This window comes from Lactuca saligna, chromosome 1, assembly GCF_052625555.1.
Source record: "Lactuca saligna cultivar CGN05327 chromosome 1, ASM5262555v1, whole genome shotgun sequence".
Classification (NCBI taxonomy): domain Eukaryota; kingdom Viridiplantae; phylum Streptophyta; class Magnoliopsida; order Asterales; family Asteraceae; genus Lactuca; species Lactuca saligna.
The window spans coordinates 24,699,955-24,726,310 of record NC_136417.1 but is presented as its reverse complement, the minus strand read 5'-3'; the positions used below and the strand labels follow the sequence as shown (position 1 = coordinate 24,726,310).

Below are 26,356 nucleotides of genomic sequence, written 5' to 3'. Positions count from 1 at the left end.
GCTTTCTTGATAGATCGAGCTTTGATGATTGTCGCAATGGCGAAGGCGATGGAACAGAGAAGTAGGCCAAGAACAAGAATAAGTTTTGCAGAGACGGAGAGTGGTGATTTTGAATGTGGTTGATGGGTGACGTTTGCGATTCCTTCTTTACAAGGTCCCTCGAGACTCGAGTAAAAGCTTCTGTACACCGGAAAATTGGCTAATGGTGGCCGCCAGTGGACCGATTAACCGATTGTTGGACAAACTGATCTTATCAAGATTTGCAGACATAGAATTGTCACCAGGAATTCACTGGAGAGAAGATTGTTCTGATGTTCAACCTGTAAGAGATGAGGCAAACTAAAAAGCCCTTTTGGAATCCAACCATTGAGGAAAATTTTTCCCATTCAGATTTGATTCAGTAATTGACATTCACCAAGAGACTCCGGAATCGGACCAAATAAATTTTTTCCCAAAGTGATTATCGTTTCGAGTTTGTTTACATTGCATGGATTGGGAGGAAGTGAACCTTTTAATTTGTTGGAAGACAGATCATGGATCTGTAGCTTTCTGTTCTTGTCAAGGCCTTAAGGGATACTTAGTGAAGTTGTTTTCTCACAGTTGTAATACCTCTAACTCCGGTAGTTCGCCAATGAAATCAGGAATCGATCCGTGGAGTTTGTTTTGGAACAGATTGAGTATGGTGAGATTGTTGAATTTAGGGAAGAATGAGGATATTAGGAAGATGTGATCAAGAAAGCAACGAGAGAGAACAAAGGTTTTCACAACCGACATAGTTTTAATAGGAAAAATCCACATGGATGACATATGGGCGCCACATGGACCATTTCAGTTGACCAAATGTCATGTGGCATATCAAAATTGATGAGTAGGAAGGGGTTCATCGGGTGACCCCTTCATATATTTTATAATGACATTTTAAAACGGTAAAACACAAATACATACCCTTAAAAGGCAAAAAAAAAAAAGTCACGATGAACCATTTAAACAAATATACTAAAGTTTGTTAGGCTAAAGTGATAATAACCGCTAGATTAAAAACAAGGGATAATGACTTAGGAGGGTAATAAGGTTTCCAGCTTGTCCGTATTAGGTCACTAAAGTTTTTTTTTTTGTGCGTATTAGACCAATATGGTTGTTATTACCGTTTATAAATAGTCATTTTACCGGTTTTAACGGGTAAAAAGTACTATTTCTAAACGGTAATAACAACCATATTAGTCTAATACGCACAAAAAAACCTTAGTGACATAATACGGACAAACTGGAAACCTTATTACCCTCCTAAGTCATTAACCCTAATTACTTAGAAAACATGCTTACTAATCAATGTGAATGATTTGTTTGACTGAAAATAGTTGCTTCCATTTAAACTTATCTCACAACCCTTCCAGAACTTCTAAGTCCATAAACTCATATGATTGATGATCTTCATTACATAAATATGCCACATTTTATCAATAATTTCTTTTTTGTCATTTAAATGTTTACATGAACACATCCATATGTACAAAAACAAAATCTTACTTTGATACCTCTCATCAATGTCTACATTTGATAACGAATGGAAATGTAAAACCAACGGGGACTTGTATAGGATGTCTATTATCAATTATTTTATAAAAAGCAAAACCACAACATGAACTAAGAAACTGAAGTTGCACAATGAATAAAAAATCAACACATAAACAAATACATACATACTATATACAACACATAAACGGAAGTTTATAAAGCATGAAACTTAATGACAGGAAAAGTAAAAAATTTAAAGGAGACTTTATAGAAAGAAAGATCACCCTTATTTGCCACAAATGGTTGAAGACATCAACAAGAAGATCACTCTGACCATAGAATCCATATGTTGTCTGATCATGACTTCAGTTGATGAACTACTGAAACGTAAGAATTGCAATTGAACTCTATTAGCATTTGAAAAGGGAATTAGGATTCCAGAAAAGACGACGAAGGGTTAAATAAATATTTTGGACCATTTCTCGATTTGTGTGTGTTATCCTTGCGTAGGGGCCATGCTAATCTTCTCTGTATCGTTCAAATTTTATCGGATGTCCCCAAAGGGACGACTATAGATGAAGAGCTTCGCCATATAGAGGTGTAGCAGGTTATATGGGACGACGCGAGTTATAAACGAAGTAGTTTACTGTTGATAGTCATATATTCTCAATGTCTTTAAAATTAGGGTTAATGACTTAGGAGGGTAATAAGGTTTCCAGTTTGTCTGTATTAGGTCACTAAAGTTTTTTTGTGCGTATTAGACCAATATGGTTATTATTACCGTTTAGAAATAATCTCTTTTAACCGTTAAAACCGGTAAAAAGACTTTCTAAACGGTAATAACCATATTGGTCTAATACGCACAAAAAAAACCTTAGTGACCTAATACGGACAAACTGAAAACCTTATTACCCTCCTAAGTTATTATCCCTAAAAACAAATCCAAACTTCAATCCAATGCAATTCATTTTAGATTTTCAATTTCATGACTAAAACCATAAAATCAAGTATTATTATTAACTCAACGGTTGTAACGTGTAAATAGCTATTTTTAAAAAATGTTTATTGACTTTCCAAACATAGTTAAGTTTTAAAAGAGGACTGGTTAAATTTTTAGAAAACGAGTCGATTTAGGGAGTGTTTGGATAGAGAAAAAAAAGGTGCTTATTGGTTATTCCTATAATAAGTTAATTTAAGTGTTTGGATAAAATCTAGCTTATTAGGCTAAATAAACTAATTTTAATAAGCATCCCTCCCCATGCTTATTGTTTTTTTTTTTTTTTTTTAACGGCTTATTGCTTATTGCTAAATAAGCTATAAGCAATAAGCTAAAAATCTAATAGTTGATTAGGTTTTTACGATCACCTACTTCTACAATTCGGGTTGATTGGCGATTTTCTGTTGTATCCTCAGTAGATTCTACGATTATTGTTGAATATATGGACGTGCTTTGCAATTAAACACATTCGATCCTTGACTTTTCAGTGCAGTGATCACTTGTACGTTGCTGTGGTTCCAAGTGGCTACAAAATTGCCACGGTGCTTTACGGTTGTTCACAAAGAACCGCCTTCCCCTCCTCCGCCACGTCACCTCGCGTTCGCGTATCCCTGAAATCGAACACATAAAATAACTCAATTCCTAATTTACAGCGACAATCAGAGCAAATCATGGCGAATATCAGAAGAAGTGTGTTGTTTGGCATATCACGCTTCCTTAATTCAACAGCCGCCCCGGCTCGTGTACTCGGCGGCGCATCGTCAAACGCCACCATTCCGTATCAAACTCTCTACAGGTTCATAATCTTGTGCTTGTGTGTGTGTGTGTGTTTTGCCAAATTTTGTTCTTCTATTGATGGTTTTCTGTAAGTTTCAGGCCTTATGTTAATTCATTCTCTCGTTTCTACTCCTCTAATGACGGCGTCGAATCCCTAGATTTCGATTTGTCTAACGAAGAAAGCAAGCGAATATTAACTAACAGGTTTGCTTTTTCATATCCCTATTTGAATTCCAGAAGCGTGATTGATGATGATGACGATTTCTGATTTTTGTTGTAAATTGGAGTTAGATTGTTGTATAGAAGCAAACAAAGGGGTTTTCTGGAGCTGGACTTAGTTCTAGGAAGTTGGGTGGAGAATCACATTGGATCTTTAGATGTAAAGGGGATCAAATCGCTTATTACTGTCCTCGACCTGGTAAATTCCACAAATATTATTGCTAATAATTACCAGTAACAGATTACGGATAGGGTTAACATGCATCTTTCTTACTTTTGAATTGCAGGAAAATCCAGATTTGTGGAAATGGCTCACTGGACAGGAGCAACCTCCTGAAGCAATTGAGACGAATCCTGTGAGTTAAACTTTACTGAAAAACCTGAATTCATGTACACTAATTTGTTTCTTATGTATGGATTGTTTAGAGTGGGCTGATTTGGGGAAGTTATTTTTGGTAATAAATAATAGGTATTCAATGAGGTGCGTAGCAAGGTGATGAACAATCTGGAGAGCTATGCATCTAAACAGACAAGGGCTACACCTGGGCAACCATGGGTGAGAGGATGGGATGATTTCAAGAAAGGTCGTGATAGCCCTGATGTTGGGAATCAGTAGTTCTTCTTCTTCTTCTATAACTCAATTGCTGCTGCTTAGTAATTTTACTTATGTCAAAAAATGTATTAAGAATAAAGGTGTTATGACATAACAATGAGGATGATCTTCTAATCTGTAGTGGCTGATGTTGTAAACCTTAGAGCATGATGTTTTCAGGCCTGAATAAGTTGCGTGTTATAATGTTGTTATGATATAAAATCGAATGTATACACTAGTCTGTTATTGTGTGGAACCTTTTTTAGTTTTTAGAGTAAAATACAGTTGCCAAAATTGCACTTTTGGTCATAGTATTGGCTTTTTCTCATGGGTGGTTCCCGTGGAGGGTTTTGGTAACACATGTGGTCCGTTAGTTTAACAAAGACTAACAACTTGGCTGTTATATTTTTAAATATGACAAGTTTGCCCTTGTTTATCTTCTCTTTATTGCTTATTATCCATTAATTAGAACTACTAATCACCAACAGTACCATAATCCACCAACCATCACAACCACCATACAACCAACTATTTTAAATTCTGGAAAAAAAACGTGTGCCCTACATGACCTTTACTTACTCATATGTCAAGCAAAAAGACTAAAATGCCCTTAAGTGAAAAGATGTATCTTTTGAGCACATTTGGATTAAATCCAAAAACCACTATTGCTGCTACCAGCCTGCCACCACCACCACCCTATAGTTGCTGTCACCACTGTTGCCACCACCAACACCCCACTGATGCTGTCACAACCCTCACAACCACCATCTTGCAAGGTATCTATTAATGTCAACGAGGGTGTTGAACCTTGTTATTACATCTTTTTAAAAATTGAAAAATACATAAGAATATCCCTTTGTCTATGCAGTATGAATTCCCTAAATAATCATGGATGCAAAATAAATAATAAAAAATTGTGTATATACAACTAGCTACAAACATACGATTACAACTAGTTAAAGACATATGAGATCCACCAAATAATTGAAAAAACTTATGAACAGAGTTTGTTAAATAACAGTCTCCTTGAAAAAACCTAAGTTTGAAAAAAATACTTATCCAATAGCATTTTGAATTTTCATGAGTTTTTTGGAGTAAAAAACTCATATTTTGGATGCTCTAAAGACGTCTAAATTGATACAAATTTAGTAAATTGTATGTCATTTTCCATTAAACCTTATATGTTTGAAACTGATTACACTATTGTAATCATCACAAATCAAGCTCTCCATAATTTATCTCAATACAAAATATTATCAAATAAAAAATTCGGTCAAATTCTTATTTATCTATGTATATATTACCACACAACTCTACATAAACAAATAAAATAATTTTAATGCCACAATATCGATCTAAAAATATATTGTTATTTTTTCCATTTAATCTTTTTCAGGTTTCCGTTGTTTCTCACGGTATGCAAGTTAGTTTATTACAATTATCCATTCCTTTCTCAATAAAAAGAAGTCTAGTTCTCCGGTTCATTTATTTTAGAAAGGAAATGGAGGTAAATGCTTTATAAAATTCTATAATGACAAAAGTATCCCCTATTATTCTAATTTATAAGCTAGCTACAGTTATCATATATACTTAATCTATATTTATTAGCAACCCATCACGATTCATCTTTTTATTAAAAAATTTCTTTCTCGTCCATATCTAAAGTATCCAACCAGGCAAATTCAAAAATTTAACCATTTATTAACAATCTAACACAACCAAAATTTTGTATTATATGGAAATTAAAAACAATAAGATATATTGTTTTATAAATTTTCAATAAACATATAATCAGATCTATAAATAATTATTAAAATTAAAAGAAGTGACCATGCATGGACTGCCATGTGTGTAGATCACGGTCGTGAATATGAGATTGCCAGCCGACCACATACTCAATTGGTCTTCAAATTCTATTATTTATTTATTTTACGTTTCACTAGCTTTCCTTCCTTCCTATCAGTAAACACGACTCTTATATTTCTTTCTTCTTGTTCAAGTCCTCTGAAGATTTTTCATTTTGAAACTACAAATGGTCAGTTACCAATGGATGTTCCAAATACTGAATGCCTTAAAAATGGTTAGTTTTATAAAATTATTGCTTACATAATACATACCGATAATCATGTAATCACACACTCAATATACAAAATAGGAATATGATACGACATCACCAACGCTTTTTTTTTTTATAAAAAAAAAGGCTAAAAAGTTTGGACGCTCAATATACACAAAATAGGATTACGATACGACATCAATGACCATGATGCTGGAAATTAAACGTCTTATAAATACCATTTTTTGGCACATTAAAGTTAAATTAAGTTTTCATAATTTACAGAAATACCCAATTTTGGTAGTTTGGTCATTATTCCACCCCTAGGTTTACAAATTTGTTATTAGCCGCTATTTTGAATATTTGTGACGTTTAGTCATGTTACATTACATTAGCTAAAACTTATTTGTGCTTAAAAAAGATGTACATATTTTAATGGCAAAAAACATATACTCCTTGGTTTACATTTTATTGCTCCTTAGATGTGAAAGATGTTTGAGGAAATATGCAAGTAAGAGATATTAAAGGGGTCTAAATGAAAAATCCCCCTAGCATTTAACGATGATGCCCGCATCCAACTACCCATCCCGGCAGATATTATATTTGGCAAAAGTCACCGCCAGCATTAACCGTCCAATTAAATGACGCCACCAGCCGACAACAGGCTATACAAATATTAATAAGTTTCTGTAGATAGTTATAAATCTCTATATTTCACAAGTTTACAAAGAAACTAAAACACAAAACAAATGGAGGAGAACAATAGTATTATGCAGAATAATGAAAACAGCCAAGAAGAACAAAAGAAGATTATGCAAATGAGGACTTTAGTTGAAAAGCAAGATCCAACCTCCAAGGTACATGACTTAATGCTAAACGTACAAGTCAAACTCGATCTAGTAATTATCTTAATATATATAGTATAATTCAAATTTGTGTATTAGGAATATGATGATTTGGAAATCAGAAGGTTTCTTCGTGCTCGTGATATGGACATTGAGAAAGCCTCTGCTATGTTTTTAAAGTTTGTTAAATGGAGAAAAACATTTGTTCCAAAAGGTTCAATTTCTGTATCGGAAATCCAAAATGAATTAGCGCAGAATAAGATGTTCATGCAAGGAACTGATAAAAGTGGACGCTTGATAACAGTCGTGTTTGGTGGAAGACATTACCAAAACAAAACAGGAGGCCTCGAAGAGTTCAAACGTATGTTAATGTTTCTTACACTCACTTATTACTTTTCGATTTTTTTTTTCTCAAATTAATTGCGATTAGAATTAAACCACAGGTTTTGTGACCTTCATACTTGAAAGAATAACTTCAAGGTATGACCATATTGGAATCCGATTTGTAAATATATATAATATTTTATTATAACAGATATTTAAAATATGAATATATCAGGATGCCAGCTGGACAGGAAAAGTTTGTTGCTATTGCAGATGTAAAAGGATGGGGATATTCAAACAGTGATATACGTGGATATCTTGCCTCCCTATCTATTTTGCAGGTTTACAACGATGTTACATGGTTTATATTTTGAAAAATCTGTAACTGATAGCAATAAGCAATGTCATTAAGATACAAAGCATTGCTATTTCTTGCATGATTAAGTCCTAGTATAAATTAGTAAGATTGATGTTTATGACAGGATTATTATCCAGAAAGACTTGGGAAAATGTTTTTGGTGCATGCTCCTTCCGTATTTATGACAGCATGGAAGATGATTTATCCTTTTATTGATGAAAAAACAAAGAAAAAGGTAAGGTGCAATTATTGGCTAATAAGATCAAGCGCAGGAAGTAGAAGTAATAAAATATGATTGAATTTATGTTTACGTTACATTGCAGATTGTATTTGTTGATAGTAAGCAGCTGAAGTCAACACTTTTAAAAGACATTGACGAAAGTCAACTTCCAGAAATCTATGGAGGGAAAATGAAATTGGTTCCCATTCAAGATAGCTAGTTTGGTTTATGTTCTCCTAAGAAGTGAGATCATTCATTAAAGGAACAGTCATAAGGGGCTGTTTCTTTTTCTGCTGAATGGATAAATGATGTATAAGTTTGTATCAATTTTGGACTGTATAAACAGTCTGAATATGAAAATTTGACCATTTCACCAACAGTTGATCGTTATTTAAGGACTGTTATAAATTGAAAGTGTAACCATTGGTGATGGAAAAAGTTAATTGAGAATAACAAAGATGTACCACATTTTATATTTTTAAATGGAAATCACAAAGAAACGTTTATAAAGATATAAAAGATTTTTGATTTTTGTTAAATTAGCATGCATGCTGATAAGTGATAACTAGCTGGATAATTTTGTTATGAAAAACAGAGAAATGTTTTTTTTTTTTTTTCAATAACGTCTTAATGGATAAACACACCCTCATCCCAGCCCATTAGGATGTTCTATGTATTAAGTTAAAAATAAATAAATTTATATATACATTTAGACTTTAGATTAAGGTGCTATTTATTTTTTAACTTAATGGGCTTGATGGGTTAAACATTTAACTTGAACCTAATGACTTAATGGGTTAAGAGAATAAGGTCGTGTTTGGTAAAACTAGCTGAAAGCTAAAAGTTGTAGCTTTTATTTGTGCAGACGTGTTCAACAAAAGTAGTTGTTAGTTTTTAAAAGAGTAAAATTAGATAAAACCAAAAGGCCAAAGCCACTTGAAGTAGTTATTGATTTAGGAGCTTTTTGTTTAAAAATAAATGCTAAAAACTCATACTACTAAGCAAAGATTTTTTGGAATGCAAGGGTAAAATGGTCATTTAGTAAATGGTTTATTTAGTCTAGAAAATAAATAGACCTTCTGCATAGAGCACGTCATCAAAACAGACATCATTACCCATTCAACTACTTCACACATACAAACATCATATATATATATATATATATATATATATATATATATATATATATATATATGCGGTAACTGCATTGATGTGAGAGATGCTTTCCAATAACAAATGTCGAATTAGTTGAAAGTACAAAATGTGAAGAAAATAAAGAATACACAAGAATTTAGGTGGTTTATTAGTTTATATGATCAATGTTACATATTTCATTCACAATGATCATTAAGTGAACGTTTTTAGATCATATGCTAACGGAAATTTATCACACGCCAGTTGGCACTTATGGTAGTTACCACAAGGGTCTACAGTCAATTTCCAATATGCATATGGATGGTAGTTCTGAAATCTCAATATTATTGAGTTTCACATAAAAAATGTGTTGCATGATTATTAGTTTATAAGCATGTTTATAATGCATAGGTAGTACATGTACTAAGTGAAAATTTACCTCCACATTTAGTTATGATGCCCATTAAGTCATTCTGACCAAATTAAGTAAAAAAAAAAAACAACTTACAAAGCCCTATTTAGTAATTTCATAATTCAAGTTCTCTGTCAAAAGTGTAAAAGTAATATATAATTACAGAGAGAATCACTGACACACAGAAAATATAAATTGGTATAAATGTGGCCAAATAAATCAAATATTAACAAGTTTAGAGAGGAAGTAAAAACAGATGGAGGGAGATAGTGGTATTGTGCAGAATAATGAAATCAGCCAAGAAGAACACAAGAAGATTAAGCAAATCAGGGATATAGTCGAAAAGCAAGATCCCACCTCCAAGGTATAAGTCTTAATGCATAAAGTACAAGTAACTATATTCTGTTCTTCTTAACATCTAATTCAATAAATCTCTAGATTTTTTGAATGCTAAGATCAAGAAAGTAAGAGTAATAATTAGAATTGTATATTAGGAGTATGATGATTTGACAATCAGAAGGTTTCTTCGTGCTCAAGATCTGGATATAGACAAAGCCTCTGCTATGTTTTTAAAGTTTGTTAAATGGAGAAAAACATTTGTTCCAAATGGTTCAATTTCTGTATCTGAAATCCCAAATGAATTAGCACAAAACAAATTGTTCATGCAAGGAACAGATAGAAGTGGACGCTTGATTACACTTGTGTTTGGTGGCAGACATTACCAAAATAAAATAGGAGGTCTAGAGGAATTCAAGCGTATGTTCTTTAACTTATTATTTACCAATATATATTTTCAATACTTTCTTTAATTAATTTGTGATTAATCACAGGTTTTGTGACCTTCACTTTTGAAAGAATAACTTCAAGGTATGACTATATTGGAACTGAAAAAAATACTCAATAACTGATTTTTGACTAATATTATCTAGAAAAATACTGGATAACCGATTTTTGAAAAATGAATATATTAGGATGCCAGCTGGACAGGAAAAGTTTGTTGCTATTGCAGATGTTGAAGGATGGGGATATTCAAACAGTGATATACGCGCATATCTTGCCTCCATCTCTATTTTGCAGGTATTTATGTTGTTTATGTTTTATTTTCATATGCAAGAAATAGCAACATACTTTACTATCATTTTTTTTTCTATTACAATTTATTGTATTATGAAAAATCTCAGTTATGCCACACTGTTATAACTAGGTAGAATTTTTTCTATGTATGATGTTGTAGTAGGAAGAAATGAAAGTAGGATGATATAATATACAGATAAATAAAAATTAAAAAATATGTTGCTGTTTCTTGCATATAGTCCTAGTATAAGTTATTTTCTGATGTAAGAAATGATGTTTATGACAGGAGTATTATCCAGAAAGACTTGGAAAAATGTTTTTTCTGCATGTTCCTTACATATTTATGGCAGCATGGAAGATGATTTATCCTTTTATCGATAAAAAAACAAGGGAAAAGGTAAGAGCGTCTGCATCCTAAAGTAAACACCTTGATATCACAGTTATAAATGGTGCAAATAAGTATAATTGAATTTATGTTTACCTTACATTGCAGATCATATTTGTTGAAAATAAGGAGCTGAAGCCAACACTTTTGAAAGACATTGATGAGAGTCAACTTCCAGAAATTTATGGAGGCAAACTGAAATTAGTTCCCATTCAAGATAGTTAATTAATTATCTAAAATGCTATGAAAATTGTTGTAATGTAAGTAACAAATATTCATAATAACTTACCAGTTACCAATAATCGCCACATGTACAAACACCATCTTCTATGTGGTGAAAGCGGGCCCTGTCCCTTACAATAATTACCCTTTTCAATACTTTAGAAACCAATTTCAGCCAAGAGTGACAATCAAGACATGTTCTTAAATTCTTTGAAACCCTAATTTCAGATCCAGGGGTTGATTTTAGTATCCCATAAGCCAATGCCAACTTTTCACTATGATAATTCAGATTCTCTTCCTTTTCCTCTTCAGATATATCCATTAAAACCAATTCTGTAACAGGAACATATCCTTCATGTCTAATACGCCCGATCAATGCTTCTAGAACCTTGTAGATTGATTCCGTTTCACAATGTGATTTATCTCCTGCTTTAAATTGATGAATGACTCCATTAACTTCAATCCAACTTTTTCCCTTACTTTTATTAACACCATTCCTTTTCATCATACTCCTCACTTTTTCAGATTTATCCCATTTATTTACTGAACAATATGTGTTTGAGAGTAACACGTAATCTCCACTATCAAGATTTGATATTTTTGCAACTGCAAATTCACCTAACTCAAGATTTCTATGTGTTCTACATGCACTAAGAAATGCCCTCCATATAACAACATCAGGGTCCATAGGCATCTCTTGAATCACTTCATAAGCTTCTTCTAGAAGCCCAGCTCGCCCAAACAGATCAACCATTGATCCATAATGTTCAAGTTGTGGAGTAATCTTGTATTTTGTTCTCATTAGGTCAAAATACTCACGACCCTGTTGAGTCAACCCACAATGGCTACATGCAGTCAAGATTCCAATGAAAGTAATTTGATCTGGTAAAAAATTGTCAGCTTCCATCTTTGAGAAAGTTTCAATGGCATCCATGGCAAGACCATGCATTGCTAGACCATTGATCATGGCATTCCAAACAGAAACATGATCATGTCTTACACTTTCAAAAATTGCTTTTGATGTTTCAATTCTACCACATTTTGAGTACATGTCTATAAGTGCAGAACTCAGAATAAAATTGAGTTCGATTCTTTTTTCGGTTAGCAAACCATGTATCCATTTAGCTTGGTCTAAAGCTCCAACACGAGCACATGCAGTGATTATGGATGAAAATGTGAATTTGTCTGGCTCTATGTTTGAACTTAACATCTTTTTGAAGATCCCAAATGCCTCTTGAAATTGTACATTCTTAACAAAACCTCCTATCATTGAGTTCCAGGATATTAAATCTCGTTTGGGCATTTTACGGAATATTTTCTTGGCAATATCAATGTCTCCCATTTTCATGAAACTTGCAATGATCAAATTGCATGAAACTACATTGAATTTGTGATAAGGAACTTCATTAAGCAATTGACGAGCAAGAGAGAGAAGATTGAAAGATAGATATGTAGTAACCAGAAGTGATGTGAGAGATGGGCATGTCTGGTACCCGAGTTTAATGATTCTTGCATGTGTTCCACTAACAGATGTTGAATTAGTTGAAAATTTGCATTCTTCCAGAGAACGGAGTAACAATTGATGGTTTGAAACTGTTGTTCCATAAAAGGAGAATGGATTTAATATACACAAGAGTTTCCAAGTGAAAAGTTCATAACAGAAGTTCTTTGAAGTGTAACCTATTCTTTTTCGACCTCAAAAATAAAGCACCAATATTTTCTAACATTAACATTTATGTTTAGAAATCGCATATATTGTTCTACACAAAGCTTTAAATATATCGATTATAATGTGTGCTGAAAACTAGTGCGTGTATGAGAGCAATGATTTACGAGAAGTGATTATAATGTGTCAATAAACAGATGAAACAATGATGCCAGTGATTTGCGAACTCCGATGGATGCTGTCAATTTTGTCAATGCTGTGTGCGTCAAAATAATGTGTATGAGAGTAATTCCACGAAAAGTGTTCGCAATCCAGTAGGGAAATAGATGGAGTTAAAAATAAATTGATTAAGTTTTGTTCAGCGAGTCTGTGAGAGATGAAGAGGTAAGTAACCTGAAGGTTCGTTAGGAGGAAATCCGATACTGGATGCTGCGTGGTTCGAGCGCCATTGCCAGATGCAAGTACGCTTATTCTGCCAATAAATCCGTTTAATAATCGCGATCCTCATCGCCTACAATGAATTAAGTATGACTGTTGGTAAGAAAAACACCAGCAGCCCCGCTTGATTGTCCGTGTAGTGTTCTAACTGTAGAGATTCGCCCGCCATTGATGGAGGAGACATGGACGCCGACTGTTTAGCAGTTTAGGAATACACTTTTGGGCTTCTAGTTAGTGCTGCAATAGTTCATAGCCCAGCTCAGTTTGGCCCAAATATAACAATATACCTTCCAATTTCGATTCATATTGACACCGATATAGTGATTGATTTGACCAAGAGATATTGTTAGATTATGGACAATTTGATATTAGCATTGATGTATGATATCATCAATAAACTTTAAGGCAAAACAAATAAATTTGTTTTATCATCACTGATAAACACTATTATATACTATTTGGAACTTTTTCGTGCTTTTAATTAATCTAATTTCCATAAATTTAAATTTGCATCATCATCTTGCTTCAATTTGTTTCTTAAAAGCATTTAATAGCACGGGATCAACCCGATCAACTTACTACAGTGGCATCTACATATAAACTACTTGAATGATTATCATTTGTGTAAAATTATATAGGCGTGGGTGTAAAATGTCCTGACAATCACAATCTTTCCACATCGAAGAATAATTTCACCATTTTCACTCCTTTTGATGAAGAAGAATCCATTGATTATAAGATAAAAACTAGAAATAATTTGTGTATTGTTTCGTATTGTATTTTAAAATTAATCGTAATATAAAATATCAAATAACAATAATAATAATAATAATAATAATAATAATAATAATAGATAAGAGAGTAACTCGAATACTTGGATGGTATTGTTGATAAATGATATTGTTGATAAGAGAGTAACTCGAATACTTGGATGGTATTGTTGATAAATGATCAGGTCATATGAGTTGAATTTTTGGATCGTATTTTTAAAATATGTAATCTACCATTCAAAAATTAAAAACTTCAACATATTAATTTGAGAGTAAACTCATTTCATAAATTTTCGTTATGCTTTATTTTATAGGATCAATGATCCTTATGTAAGCAATATTTTACAAATAACAAAAGGACTAATTATTGTTAGTTAAATACAAATACTAGACACATACTTAATTTTACATTATCACATATAGGATATGCACCTGATGTTACTATTCATCGTTGAGTACATGTCATGCACACTACACATATTATTACATATTTGCCACTAACTATTACATACGTCATGCACATTTGACACTACACACATTATTACATATTTAGGGGTGTTTGGCTTAGCTTTTGAATGACCAAAAATCTTTTTAGAAAAAGATGATAGGCAAAAGATGTTTAATAAAAGACTTCTAAAAGCTACTTTTGAATTTTACAAAAAAAAAAATCTAACTTTTTAGAAAAATCAGAAAAACTGATATTTTGTAACTTTTTCAAAAAGATCTTTTACCTCCAAAAAGCTAAGTCAAACAACCCCTTAAGACTTACTATTACATATATGATACACACTTACATAAATTATAAATATACATAAAACTTCAAATCCTTCATATAAATTAATAAAAAAAAGCTATAATTTCGTTCCATAAACAAATTATTTATCTTATTAAAACTCATAAGATCTACTTACATATTTAACTATTTATAACCTTCAAAAGATTCTACCTTAACCGTCAATGAGATTAATTACTCTTACACCTCGCCGGTACACCATAAATATTCCATTTCCTAACCGTTATAAAAACGCCAGGTAGCGGAAATCCTTTACATAGTCATATTTGTGCCACCCATTTTACCAAATACAATCACTCTCTACTCTCTGCGAAAACCCTCGGACCTTTCATCCTTAAGGTTAGTTCAACATTTTTTTTTGTCTTCGTCTGTTCGTTCTATTGATTACAAATTAGGGTTTTTGGTATATTTTTGTCAACTTGTGGGCGTATTGTTTCCATTCTTGAACACATTGCTTCCTCGCGCTTTTCAATCTGTTGTTGATGTCGAAATGTAAGATTTCTTCACCCAAGTATCTTGGGAAGGAATCCAAACGAAATTTGTTCATAATTTGCATTCGATTTTAATTCCAAATCTCGAATTCCATGCGACCTAACACCACCTATATTTTTTTTTTCCTTCTTTGGGGTTACTTTGAGCCCTGACTGTGTTTATGTGTGTGTGTTTAAATTCAGTCTTATCGAGCTTTCGTACAGAACTTAATTGAATATTGCGCAATTTTTGAAAAAGAACAATGAAAGATGATCTTACAGAAATCCTGTACATAATTTACTTCATTATTTGTTTGTCATCTCTAATTAGTTGGTTGTGCATCAAATTGGACTGGTTATTGTTTTCTGTAATGCGTACTGAGTTTTGCGTGTAATTAAATAAGTTTATCGAATTCATTCAAAGTTTGAAACATATAAAGAATTGAGTTAAAACAGTATATAGCTTAAGGGAACTTATAGGAAACCCAGTAAGTTGCAAGATCATGTTTATTAGAATGTTTAGAATCATGTGCGTTTCTAACAGTGAGGTGTTATCTTGATTTTGCAGCACTAACAGTTTTCATCATGGCGAAAAAACAAGGACAAGATTCAAGCAGACCTCCTGCCAAGAAACATTTCAAGAAGTTAACAAACAACATATCTAAAGACACTGTTCATCATTCTTCAGAAAACAGCGCTCTTGCTCCTGTGAATGATAAAAAAGAGGAATTATGTGGTTACATATTCATGTGTAGTGGAAAAACAAAACCAGAATGTTATATAAACCGAGTTTTTGGTCTTCCTTCTGGTAGAAGACAAGTTGTTGAAAAGATCAAACCAGGCACCAAGCTTTTTCTGTTTGATACTGATGTGAAGCTTCTTTATGGTGTCTACGAGGCATCATCCAATGGAGGCATGAACTTGGAATCTGCTGCTTTTGGTGGCATGTTTCCAGCACAGGTTAAATCTTTTATTTATAATTTTATATAAAATAATCATACTCTAAAATTCTCTCTTTTTAGGTAAAATTCAAGATTTACAAGGAATCTCTTCCACTCCCCTTAGGTACATTCAAACATGCCATTAAAGAAAATTATCAAGGCTCAAAATTTGCACCAGAACTTAATAGTCAACAGGTAAAACACAATTTCTTTTTGTCATTTTCCCCAATTTTCCCAATATACCCATTTGGGGTATTTTCGTAAAATTGCAGGTGAGGGCACTTCTGTCACTGTTTCGTCCCATCGGTGCACGATACCCTACAGCACCTAATGGTGCACCTGAACCGCAGAGGATACCTGCCACAAATAATATTAACGGATGGATTAACAGCTCACCTTTAGAAAATCCGTATAGACAACCAATTCATAATCTTCCTCAATTGGGTCAGCAAAACGGGCTAAACCTAAACCCACATTTACATAATTGCCATCCAGCTGTCGCCCCTGCCCATCACCCCCCACCCCCGCCAGGTCATCCGTATCATCAACCATACCCAAGGTAACTGATGTCAATGGGACAAAATTGTAATTTTGAAAAATGTAATCTAAAATTTGGTTTTTTTAACAGCTATTTGACAATGCATGGGTGTGATCAAAGATTTGGATTGGATGCTGACAGGTATTTGGGTCACAGCTCTTACCCTGTGCCATCAGCAGCTGATTATGGTTATGGTTGTGGTTCTCCTCCGCATTTGCGGCCTACAACTCCTTATGGTGGACCAACGTACATGCATCCTCCTCAATCTCATACACAATTGCAAGGGCATGAGGTGCCAGTTTCATCTTGTTACTTGTTTCCTCGGGGGTTATGTTGACAGTTGACTGGAGGAGAAAGATTGTGAATATTTTGTGACTTTCAGAAACTTGAAAAATGTATGAGGTTAACTTTTCTATTAATAGAGAATGGAGAATAGAGAGCTATATTTGCCAAGTCGATTTTAGTTATGTTACCTCTAACTGATCAAATAGCTAAAACTGAAAATAGGTGAAAATAAACAGAAGAGTACTCAAACGAAAAAGACTACGAAAAGTCGACACAAAGTTTGTATTTAGCTGGCATAGGGTTAGGTGTAGCTTTAATAAACCTATTTGACATGATTCTTTTGACTATTTTATATTGTTTTTAAATTCATTTTAATTGTATTATATATTTATAATTTCGTCTCTTTAGTTATTGTAATTGTAACTATAAAATAATATTTATGACTTTTTTGTTAGGCTTTTCTGTTTAATTACACATGACACCAAAGATAAATAAAAAGATAAAAATATATAAATAATGTTTTAAAAATAAAAATATATGAAAATCGAAAATAAAGAGAGGCTATAAATGTAATGATACACACAATTCAATGAGACTTCTTATCTAAAATTCAAATGATATTTCTAATATGACATACAATTCAAAAATACTGACGCATAATTCAGTCTATTTAATCATAACATAAGTAATATTTATAGACCTCGTTCATTTTTATTTTCATCGTACCTAATTTTGGAAAACAATTTATTTAAAGTAACGACACGAGTTGGCTCGGGTATTTTGGCATCATTAGCAGAATTAAATTACGAGATATGTTCATTTATTACTATTAAGATATTCATGTTTATGTATATCATATATTCATATTAACCCGAGTATTTTGCCATCATTTGATGAATGAAATTACAAGATATGTTCATTATTACTATTAAGATACTTATGTTTATGTATATCATATATTCATATTTATATGTATTCATTGGGGTAACGATATTAACATAAACAATATATCTCAAGTCGGTGATACTAAAATAAGTTATTTCAGTAGTAACACATTAGATTTTGAAACTGACATGGTAAAACTTTTAGGTTTATTAATACAATTTCTAATAAAAACATCAACTTCAGGTACTCAAATCTTGTAAACAATTAATAAACTGTAAAAAAACTATATATATACACACACACACACAGAGAAAGATAGGTTAAAATGTTTCTAACAATTATAGTATTCCTGAATGCATCAATAAAAAATTAGCAAATTTTATATAATTATTAAATTGTTAAATGGTATAATAGTAATCTTTACCATGTTTAATTTTAGTAATGATTTAAAATATTTAATATCACTTTAAATAACGATAATCAGTTTAAAATCATACATTCACATTTGTCTCTACGTTTAGTTGTCGATCTCTTCTGTTCACGACTTCATCTCTTACCACCGGCGCAACCTCATTCTTCCCTGCAACTACCAATGTTATTGTCATCTTTCCCCGGAATAACGATCACGTTTGTATCTCATTAACCTACTCTTATGCGTCTTCATCAATAATCGATCGCCAATAGGCTTTTATAAATCCATCATTTTGATCCAAATCACAACCAAATCAGAGAATACTTTATCCAAATCTCAGCAGCAAAAATTAGTTCATTTAAATCAAAGCATAATCGATAAAAATTGTTTTCAGGTTAAGTGCTTTTTATTTTTATTTTTTTATTTTTTGTAGTTTTTGTTTACTTACCTAATTTCACAATCTCCGTGTATAATAATCAAGTGAGTTTGGTGTTAAAAGCTTATTGGTAAGGAACGAATTGAAGTAATAGTTATATCCGTAAATTGCATAATAGGTGTTATTGGTGTTAAAAGCTTATTGCAATTTACGATATTTGTTTTCTTCTAAATCTAAGGAGGTATCAACATTTAGCATATATTGTTTATTCAAAATAACAATTTAAACTATAAAACTATGTTTCTAAAAAATAGACTTAGAATTTAGTGAATAAATAAGTCATGTTTTAGCGAAGAACAATTCATCAGAGGTAGTCCTCTGAATAACATATCCTAAGAAGGCATCTCTGTAAAACGATGCATCATTTGCGGAATTAGAATTTTATAATTTTTTTGTCTTTTTCCCCGCCACATCATTTTCTTAGAGAGTTTTCTTGTTCCTCAGAGCATAAGGACTTCTGTAAAGCCCATCTCTACGGAAGTCATGATCATTTTATAAAAATTGTGCTTTTCCCCAAAGATGACGAAGGTTATGATCGGGGATCGTAAAATTGGCCATCAAAGATTAAAATGGAGGCATTGATGAAGAAGAAAACGGTTGATTAAAATGGAGGCTTTGATGAAGTAGAAAAAAAAGGTGAGTGGGATGGGTTTCAAGGTTAGTCATTTATTAAATTTCTTAAATAGGTAAAAATAAAAATAATAATTGAAATTAATAAAAAAAAATTTCTGCTGGAACAGGGACCTAGGTTTGTAACTTTTCCAAATCATAGGGACTATTTACGTAATTTACTCTTTATAATGTTTAAATTAAAAATGAATTAATTCCACCAGCTCCGCCCGTTATCTCCTGGAAACCTCCCAGGTCCCGTCGAGGTCTTAAACTACTACTATTTTCCACTCCAATTCAACTTTAAAAAGTCGACCCCCTTTTACCTTCACTGGAATTTTCATTTTCATTTTTCTAAACATCAGCAGCAGCCATGGGCAATTGTTGCTCCGACGTTACCGACGGCAAGGCCGCCGTCGGCGGCTCTCCATATAATCCCGATGCTCCCGGTCCTAATGATGCCGTAGACGTTTTCCTCAAATCTCGTGGTTACCATGGCCTCTTTTCTCAGATCGAGGTACTCTCTCTCTCTCTCTCTCTCTCTCTCTCTCTCTCTCTCTCTCACACATATTTATTTTAATAATTTCCGATCATTTTTAGGATGACTTTTCTGTTTGCTTACCTGAATTACTTGGTTTGGTTACGTCCAATGGAGTGTGTAATATTTGACCTATCACGCCTAGTGTAATACATTGTACAAATGCAGAGTGAAGGTGTCAAGTGTTAACTGTTAGTTCTTAATTACTCAGAGGTTTTTGATCGATGAATCCGTTGACTAGTTTGTTATGTTTCCTGCTGGTTTTTGAAAAAGAGGTTCGGACTATGTGCAGGTTTAGATCGAGGGAGGTAATTTTCAGCCCAAATATGAAGCTATGTCTGTTTTGGGTATAGTGTAGCAGCATGTAGTTGCTTCCTATAAAAAGGGGACAATGGGCTGGTTTTCAATTTTGATTTTGATGTATCTCCTGATTGTAGAATTTATAACAGCACTACTTTTTTAAATTGTAAGCATCGTTTCTAAATAAGTGTTCTTTGATGTTCACTTGTAAGTATAAGTAAGATAGACATATGGTTAATTATGATTATCAATGTATTGTTGTTATACCTGATAACTTACATATATGTCAAACTGATGTAATTCATAATCAAATTGTTGCAGTTGTCTTTGTCTGCTTCAAACTTGCGTGACATGGATATGTTTTCCAAGGTATGTTCTCAAATTTTTATTAACACTGATTTAAACATGACTTCATGTACTTATAAATCTATGCATTTTGAGTGAAATATTGATTTGTTTCTTGTTTTTAGAAGCTGATAAGGTTTCTTGCTCTCTAACAAATACATGTTTTATCCATAGAGTGATCCCATGGCAGTTATTTATACAAAAGGAAATGATGGCTCATTACAAGAGATTGGTCGTACAGAAGTTGTTCTAAATTCATTAAATCCACAGTGGATCACAAAACACACTGTTACTTATCACTTTGAAATGGTTCAAATGCTGTTGTAAGTTCTACTAGGTCAGATTTTCTATTTCATACATGTACATTTATTTTAAATTATATCTAAACACAATGTCATCTTACAGGTTCAGGGTATATGATGTTGATAGGAAACTCCATGATCTACAAGTAAAGGTGTAATAAATTACATAATTCTGTTATCTAGTAACTTTTCTCAAAGATTTGTCACTCAAAGTTTTATGTTTGCTCTGCAGACACTTAAGTTGGATGAACAACAATTCCTGGGAGAGGCTACTTGTACATTATCTGAGGTATAAACCATGAACAATCCTCTGACTCAGACTATCTATCTTATATATAATTAAAATTGAAATCTGTAAGTTTTGATTTTTATAAAAGATTGATGTTTATTTCTATGTAGATAGTCACCAAACCAAATTGGTTGTTGACCATGGATCTTGTGGATGTAATAGAGTCAACCAACACCACGCGTCCAAAAAACAAAGGGAAGCTCAATGTTCATGCAGAAGAAGTTTTTGTTTCCAAGACTATAACTGAGTTAACATTTAGGTGCTCAGATTTAAAGAATATGGATTTCTTCTCCAAAAGTGTATGCACTTATTCTGTTTTTAACCATTACAGTAGAGTAGATCAGTAGACTTGAGTTTACTTATTTCATATTGTTTGTTTCAGGATTCCTTTTTAGTAATTTCAAAATGTGTGGAGGGTGGGACTACTATTCCAGTTTACAAAACAGAAGTTCTGAAAAATAACTTAAACCCAATTTGGAAACCATTTCTTTTGTACACATCACAAGTGGGTAGCAAGGTAATAAAATATGTTATCAACTTATCATTCAGTCTCATATATATGCAATATGGAGTCACTTTTTTTGGTTACTTTTTAATTCTTTTATTTAAATCTATCCAGGACACTCCACTTACTATTGAGTGCTTCAACTATAATAGTAACGGAAATCACAATCCACTTGGGTAGGAAATCGTTATATTTCCTTATTATTAATTAAAACCGTGATTTTTTTTTAATTAATATTTTGGGTGATTCAGCAAAGTCCAGAAGTCGCTTGCTGAGTTAGAAAAATTATCTTCAAGTGGTCAGGGAGTGAATATGTTTCCATCACTTGATAAAGATAACCAGAAAAAGGTTTTAACCACTAATCCATTTATTTATATGTTTTTAATTAATTATTCATCTGACTCTACAGATATTATAGTGTTTTGTTCTTACCTATTTATGATATGAACACAGATACTGAAAAGTCAACTCTTTGTGGATAAGTTTTCTGAAAGGGTCCAACATACCTTCCTTGATTACTTGGCTGCTGGCTGTGAATTGAACTTCATGGTGGCTGTAGATTTTACAAGTATTTGTGCTCTTTTTCTACACATACAACTATGGATACATATGATTGTGTTGCCAAACAAACCTACTTACTTACCTTCTGTTGTATATATAACATATATTTTTGTTTTTCAGATTCTAATGGAAATCCACGTCAGCCAGATTCTTTGCATTATATAGACCATTCTGGACGTCCAAATGCATACCAAAAAGTGAGAAGCTACAATTTTAAACAAATACAAATACAAATAGTAATGATGTTTCACTTGTTTTAGGCAATACTTGAAGTTGGTGAAGTACTTCACTTTTATGATTATGACAAGAAATTTCCTTTATGGGGTTTCGGAGCTCGTCCTTTTGATGGCCCTGTCTCTCATTGCTTCAACCTAAACGGAAGCAGTGTCAACTCAGAGGTGAACGTGAAAACTTTTAATTTTTCTTATAAGGTTTAATTGTTTTTTTTAATTATGGAAATTTTAGGTTGAAGGGATTGAAGGTATCATGACAGCATATAGACAGGCTCTTTTTAATGTTTCACTAGCGGGCCCCACCATATTTGGACCTGTGATAAAGGCTGCAGGACTGAGAGCCGGGCAGGCTTTGGCAGCTAATGAGAAGAAGTATTTTGTTCTATTAATCATCACGGTATACATACATATTAACAATTTAACAATTGAAGATTCATCAGAATGATAATATGAGTTTCCATTTGTTAACAAACAGGATGGAGTGATATCAGATCTCCAAGAAACAAAGGATGCCCTTGTAAAGGCGTCAGATCTTCCGTTGTCCATCCTAATCGTTGGGGTTGGTGGAGCTGATTTTACGGAGATGGAGGTAGTACAAATTTTTTTTTTTTTTTTTTTTTTCTCATATGAAAGGGTAAAACTGTCATTTACTCTATTTACATTCCATGCAGATTTTAGATGCGGATAAAGGTGAAAGTCTCCAAAGCTCAACAGGCCGGCTTGCATCTCGTGACATAGTTCAATTTGTTCCTTTCAGGGATGTTATACAAGGTAATAATAAGTCTTCTTTCAATCCTTCTCTTTTGTATGCACTTAAAAAAATACGTTTTTTTATTTATTTGAATATGATAAAAAATAGTTGTGATTTATTTGTTATTTTGCAGGTGGAGAAGTGTCTGTTGCTCAATCCCTTTTGGCAGAATTACCCTCACAATTCTTAACATACATGAGAAACCGTGATATTCTTCCTTGATACGTACATAATTTAATGAGTGCTTTGTGTCGTTTCGTTTTTGTACAGTTTCATTCCACGTCTTTTTTTATTATTATTTATTTTTATTTTTATTATTTATTATTTATTTTTTATTGTCGTTTCCACTTTGGTCACAATGTGTCTTTAGTTTAAGTTATGGTTGAAATTCAATAGCCTTGTTTTTAAATGATATATGGGCATGAATGTTTGTAATTTGATTTTTTGGCAAAATAACTTTGGAGGATAATAAAGTATCCTTTTGTATATATGTTTACTTGTTTTCTTACTTTTTGTATACCATCTACAGTTAAACTTCTTGTCAAAATTGATACTTTGGTTCAAAAAAGTTTGGATTATATCCAAAGTTTTTATTTTATTGTTTGTTTGGTTCAATCTATTATGATTTTTTTTAAATGATGGATTTGTCTCGGTTACGTTTTTTTTTTTTTTTTTTTTTTAATTAATTGTTTTTCTGATTTTTAGATTTAAAAAAATATTAGAAAATAAAATATAAAATTAAATCTCTCTCTCTCTCTCTTCATTAGTTCTCTATCAATATAACTCTTTAGTTGTTTCTTCCCCAAAAATTCATCAAAAAATGATTGAAGCACATCAAATTAGATAAAGAAAACCAAAAAGTTACACAAGTACAAGCTAAAGTCCATCGCAAAACTTGATGATCGAAAGGATGATGATGAAACATCTGATTCAAAGCACACCTAGTTGGAAGCACCAGAAGAAGGTGGTGATTAAGTCTGTCAAACTCCAACCTTTGATGATCTTGTCTAGCCTTCGTGTTTCTCCTTGCATCCACCATGTCCATGTAACCTCAAAGTCTGATCTGATTGCTACACCACCATCTTTGGTCTGTTTTGAACGCCACTTTTACGAACCCCTAGCGCCACCAGCCTTCTCATCTAAAACTAGGGTTTTCATCTTTAAGATCTGATGAGCATCAAGGGTTTTAATATGTATCATAAGGAACTCGAATAACATGGTAATGATCAACAAGTTAACAAATATGGCGTAGATCTGAGAAAGGCAGCACAACTGTTGGAGAAGGAAGGAGACTAAGTTAGGGTTTACAAAGGTGGTGACGATGGTCATTAGGATCGTTGTCGTGTTCATCGAGATGCAATTGCATATCAGAGCTTCTTTTTCCTTAATCACTGTCTTTGTGGAGTTGTAGATCAGATCTTTCTCGAGGGTTTCTTGTGACAACGACGATTAGGGTTTGCTATGACCGGTCGTTTGGACTGTCTTTATCCTTCTTCCCGTATCTGGAATCAGTCCTTCCTTTATCCTTCTTTTTAAACCATTTATTCATATTTATGTAAATTTGGTAACGGTTTTGTATATGAGAAGATCTCTATATATGCGTCTGATTTTACAAATCTGATAGTTTTTTCTTTGTTGTACATCTCAGGAGAAGTGAAGATAGAGGTGGTGGTGCTCGGACAAATGAAGATCACTAGAGAAAGTCTCTAGTCGTATTTTATTCTTTCAGAATAATGATATATATATATATATATATATATATATATATATATATATATATATATATATATATATAGAGAGAGAGAGAGAGAGAGAGAGAGAGAGAGAGAGATTGCATTTTTTTTTTAATTTCTGTTATTAAAAATTATAAAAAAAATAGAAAATACAAATTTTATTTTTAATTTTTCCTTTGATAAAAAACTACAAAAGAACAAAAAAATAAGGGCAAAATCATCATTAAGAAAAATTTCATTACGAAAATGTTCATAGCAAATTGGACCAAACTCGCAACAAAATAAAAAATTTGGACCTCTGATGCTAGTCCAAACCTTTTTGAACCAAAATAACAATTTTCCGCTAACCAGAAACATTTGTGTAGTTTTGTCTAACTAGTATATAAATTACAAAATGATAACTTATATGGATTTTTAATTGGATTGTGGGCCTAACATGTGATCAAGTATTGCAAATTGCAAGAGTGAAGAGCCCTTTGAATATTTGCAAGAAGTGGGCTTACTTGACATGTTTGAAATTTGACAGACTTCGAAATGAGTCGGTTTGTATTAATCCTTGCATTATTTAATTTCTTGTTAATTTTTTAATGTAATTACAATCAAAAAAGTTATTACATAATAATTTGTTAAGTCTTGACTATTAGAGGTGGCAATACAGGGTTTCACTTTCATCATTATCACTAGACTATCTATAATCATGGGTATACATATTTAGAGATTTTTTTTTTAACAGCAAATAATTATATATTTTTTTCTTTCTCTTGAGATTAACCTAAGACTTCTTAGTTACTAAACCTCAAAAGAAGAGTTGAAATGGTTAAATCTTTAAGTAAACCAAAAGTCTTGAACTAATTGTGTTTGAATTTTATCAATAATAAATGGGTAGAAAGTAGGAATAGTCAAGTCTATTCTTAGTGGTACTTGTAAGAAATTACTTGAAAGCTGACAAAAATAGCTTAGCTTTAACCATTCCTAAACCAGAGGGACCTGGACCATTTCATTTGCCTTTTTATTTTTTTAAATAATAATAATAATAATAATAATAATAAATTATAATTTTTGGTTCGCTAATACAAGAAAGTTGGTCATTTGTTAAGGTTAAATGTCACAAAACTTGAATGTTTGCCCAAAATTGTTATTCGTGCTCATGGTTATATTAAAAATCGTATCTTTGCAAGACAAAATTGCAAATTTGGTCCATGTGGTATGTCCAAACTAGCATGTTTGGTCCAAAATGGGTTTGGCTTGCAAACATGGTCCAATAGTTTCTATTTATTACGAGTTTAGTCCAATGGCTTAACAGCCATTACCAAGCTCCCGTTAATTTACCCATGCCCCTCTCACTTAAGGGTATTTTAGTCCATTCATCTAGCCCCTTTATTATTTTATTATTATTTAGTCCATAAAGAGACTACAACGTCTCTAT

General features: G+C 32.5%; 6 protein-coding genes and 1 non-coding gene across 15 annotated transcripts; 5 read left to right on the top strand and 2 right to left on the bottom strand.

Moving 5' to 3' along the window:
* Positions 1–1,530: 1,530 nt before the first annotated feature.
* On the bottom strand, positions 1,531–13,447 carry LOC145029178 (Tetratricopeptide repeat (TPR)-like superfamily protein). 5 transcript variants are annotated; one of them, XM_078977803.1, is made up of 6 exons: positions 13,190–13,447; positions 11,198–12,723; positions 11,005–11,103; positions 2,885–3,123; positions 1,992–2,161; positions 1,531–1,895 (listed from the first exon to the last, which is right to left on the bottom strand). In XM_078977803.1, the coding sequence occupies exons 1-2, from the start codon at positions 13,302–13,304 to the stop codon at positions 11,201–11,203; spliced, it is 1,638 nt and encodes a 545-aa protein (XP_078833929.1). In that variant the 5' UTR covers positions 13,305–13,447; the 3' UTR covers positions 1,531–1,895; positions 1,992–2,161; positions 2,885–3,123; positions 11,005–11,103; positions 11,198–11,200. The 5 variants fall into 5 exon arrangements, with proteins under 5 accessions (XP_078833929.1, XP_078833909.1, XP_078833922.1 ...); XM_078977783.1 differs by having other exon boundaries at positions 1,531–2,161; XM_078977796.1 differs by lacking the exon at positions 1,992–2,161.
* On the bottom strand, positions 1,980–2,082 carry LOC145027894 (U6 spliceosomal RNA). Its single transcript, XR_013675657.1, has one exon. It is a non-coding gene; the product is annotated as a U6 spliceosomal RNA (small nuclear RNA).
* On the top strand, positions 3,176–4,341 carry SDHAF2 (succinate dehydrogenase assembly factor). Its single transcript, XM_078977843.1, has 5 exons — positions 3,176–3,308; positions 3,389–3,493; positions 3,581–3,707; positions 3,796–3,864; positions 3,978–4,341. The coding sequence occupies exons 1-5, from the start codon at positions 3,184–3,186 to the stop codon at positions 4,122–4,124; spliced, it is 573 nt and encodes a 190-aa protein (XP_078833969.1). The 5' UTR covers positions 3,176–3,183; the 3' UTR covers positions 4,125–4,341.
* On the top strand, positions 6,041–8,378 carry LOC145029213 (uncharacterized). Of its 2 annotated transcripts, none has more exons than XM_078977819.1 (7): positions 6,041–6,180; positions 6,639–7,013; positions 7,101–7,362; positions 7,445–7,481; positions 7,561–7,666; positions 7,808–7,918; positions 8,007–8,378. In XM_078977819.1, exons 2-7 carry the CDS (start codon positions 6,906–6,908, stop codon positions 8,121–8,123), a joined length of 741 nt encoding a protein of 246 aa, XP_078833945.1. In that variant the 5' UTR covers positions 6,041–6,180; positions 6,639–6,905; the 3' UTR covers positions 8,124–8,378. The 2 variants fall into 2 exon arrangements, with proteins under 2 accessions (XP_078833945.1, XP_078833951.1); XM_078977825.1 differs by having other exon boundaries at positions 6,051–6,180; positions 6,923–7,013.
* LOC145029231 (uncharacterized) lies at positions 9,661–11,286 on the top strand. The gene is made up of 6 exons (XM_078977832.1): positions 9,661–9,813; positions 9,944–10,205; positions 10,280–10,316; positions 10,421–10,526; positions 10,810–10,920; positions 11,017–11,286. Exons 1-6 carry the CDS (start codon positions 9,706–9,708, stop codon positions 11,131–11,133), a joined length of 741 nt encoding a protein of 246 aa, XP_078833958.1. The 5' UTR covers positions 9,661–9,705; the 3' UTR covers positions 11,134–11,286.
* A 1,571-nt stretch (positions 13,448–15,018) lies between the features above and the next one.
* LOC145029150 (uncharacterized) lies at positions 15,019–17,199 on the top strand. Of its 3 annotated transcripts, none has more exons than XM_078977766.1 (5): positions 15,019–15,136; positions 15,836–16,227; positions 16,290–16,403; positions 16,481–16,767; positions 16,837–17,199. In XM_078977766.1, exons 2-5 carry the CDS (start codon positions 15,853–15,855, stop codon positions 17,081–17,083), a joined length of 1,023 nt encoding a protein of 340 aa, XP_078833892.1. In that variant the 5' UTR covers positions 15,019–15,136; positions 15,836–15,852; the 3' UTR covers positions 17,084–17,199. The 3 variants fall into 3 exon arrangements, with proteins under 3 accessions (XP_078833892.1, XP_078833900.1, XP_078833887.1); XM_078977774.1 differs by lacking the exon at positions 15,019–15,136 and adding an exon at positions 15,163–15,289 and having other exon boundaries at positions 16,888–17,199; XM_078977761.1 differs by lacking the exon at positions 15,019–15,136 and adding an exon at positions 15,164–15,289.
* A 2,408-nt stretch (positions 17,200–19,607) lies between these two features.
* Positions 19,608–23,685, top strand: LOC145029133 (protein BONZAI 1-like). 2 transcript variants are annotated; one of them, XM_078977751.1, is made up of 16 exons: positions 19,608–19,890; positions 20,533–20,580; positions 20,731–20,879; positions 20,962–21,010; positions 21,091–21,147; positions 21,258–21,446; positions 21,530–21,664; positions 21,767–21,828; positions 21,904–22,000; positions 22,106–22,220; positions 22,334–22,410; positions 22,474–22,611; positions 22,679–22,843; positions 22,922–23,035; positions 23,118–23,217; positions 23,331–23,685. In XM_078977751.1, exons 1-16 carry the CDS (start codon positions 19,747–19,749, stop codon positions 23,417–23,419), a joined length of 1,728 nt encoding a protein of 575 aa, XP_078833877.1. In that variant the 5' UTR covers positions 19,608–19,746; the 3' UTR covers positions 23,420–23,685. The 2 variants fall into 2 exon arrangements, with proteins under 2 accessions (XP_078833877.1, XP_078833882.1); XM_078977756.1 differs by lacking the exon at positions 19,608–19,890 and adding an exon at positions 20,016–20,219.
* The last annotated feature ends 2,671 nt before the right edge of the window (positions 23,686–26,356 follow it).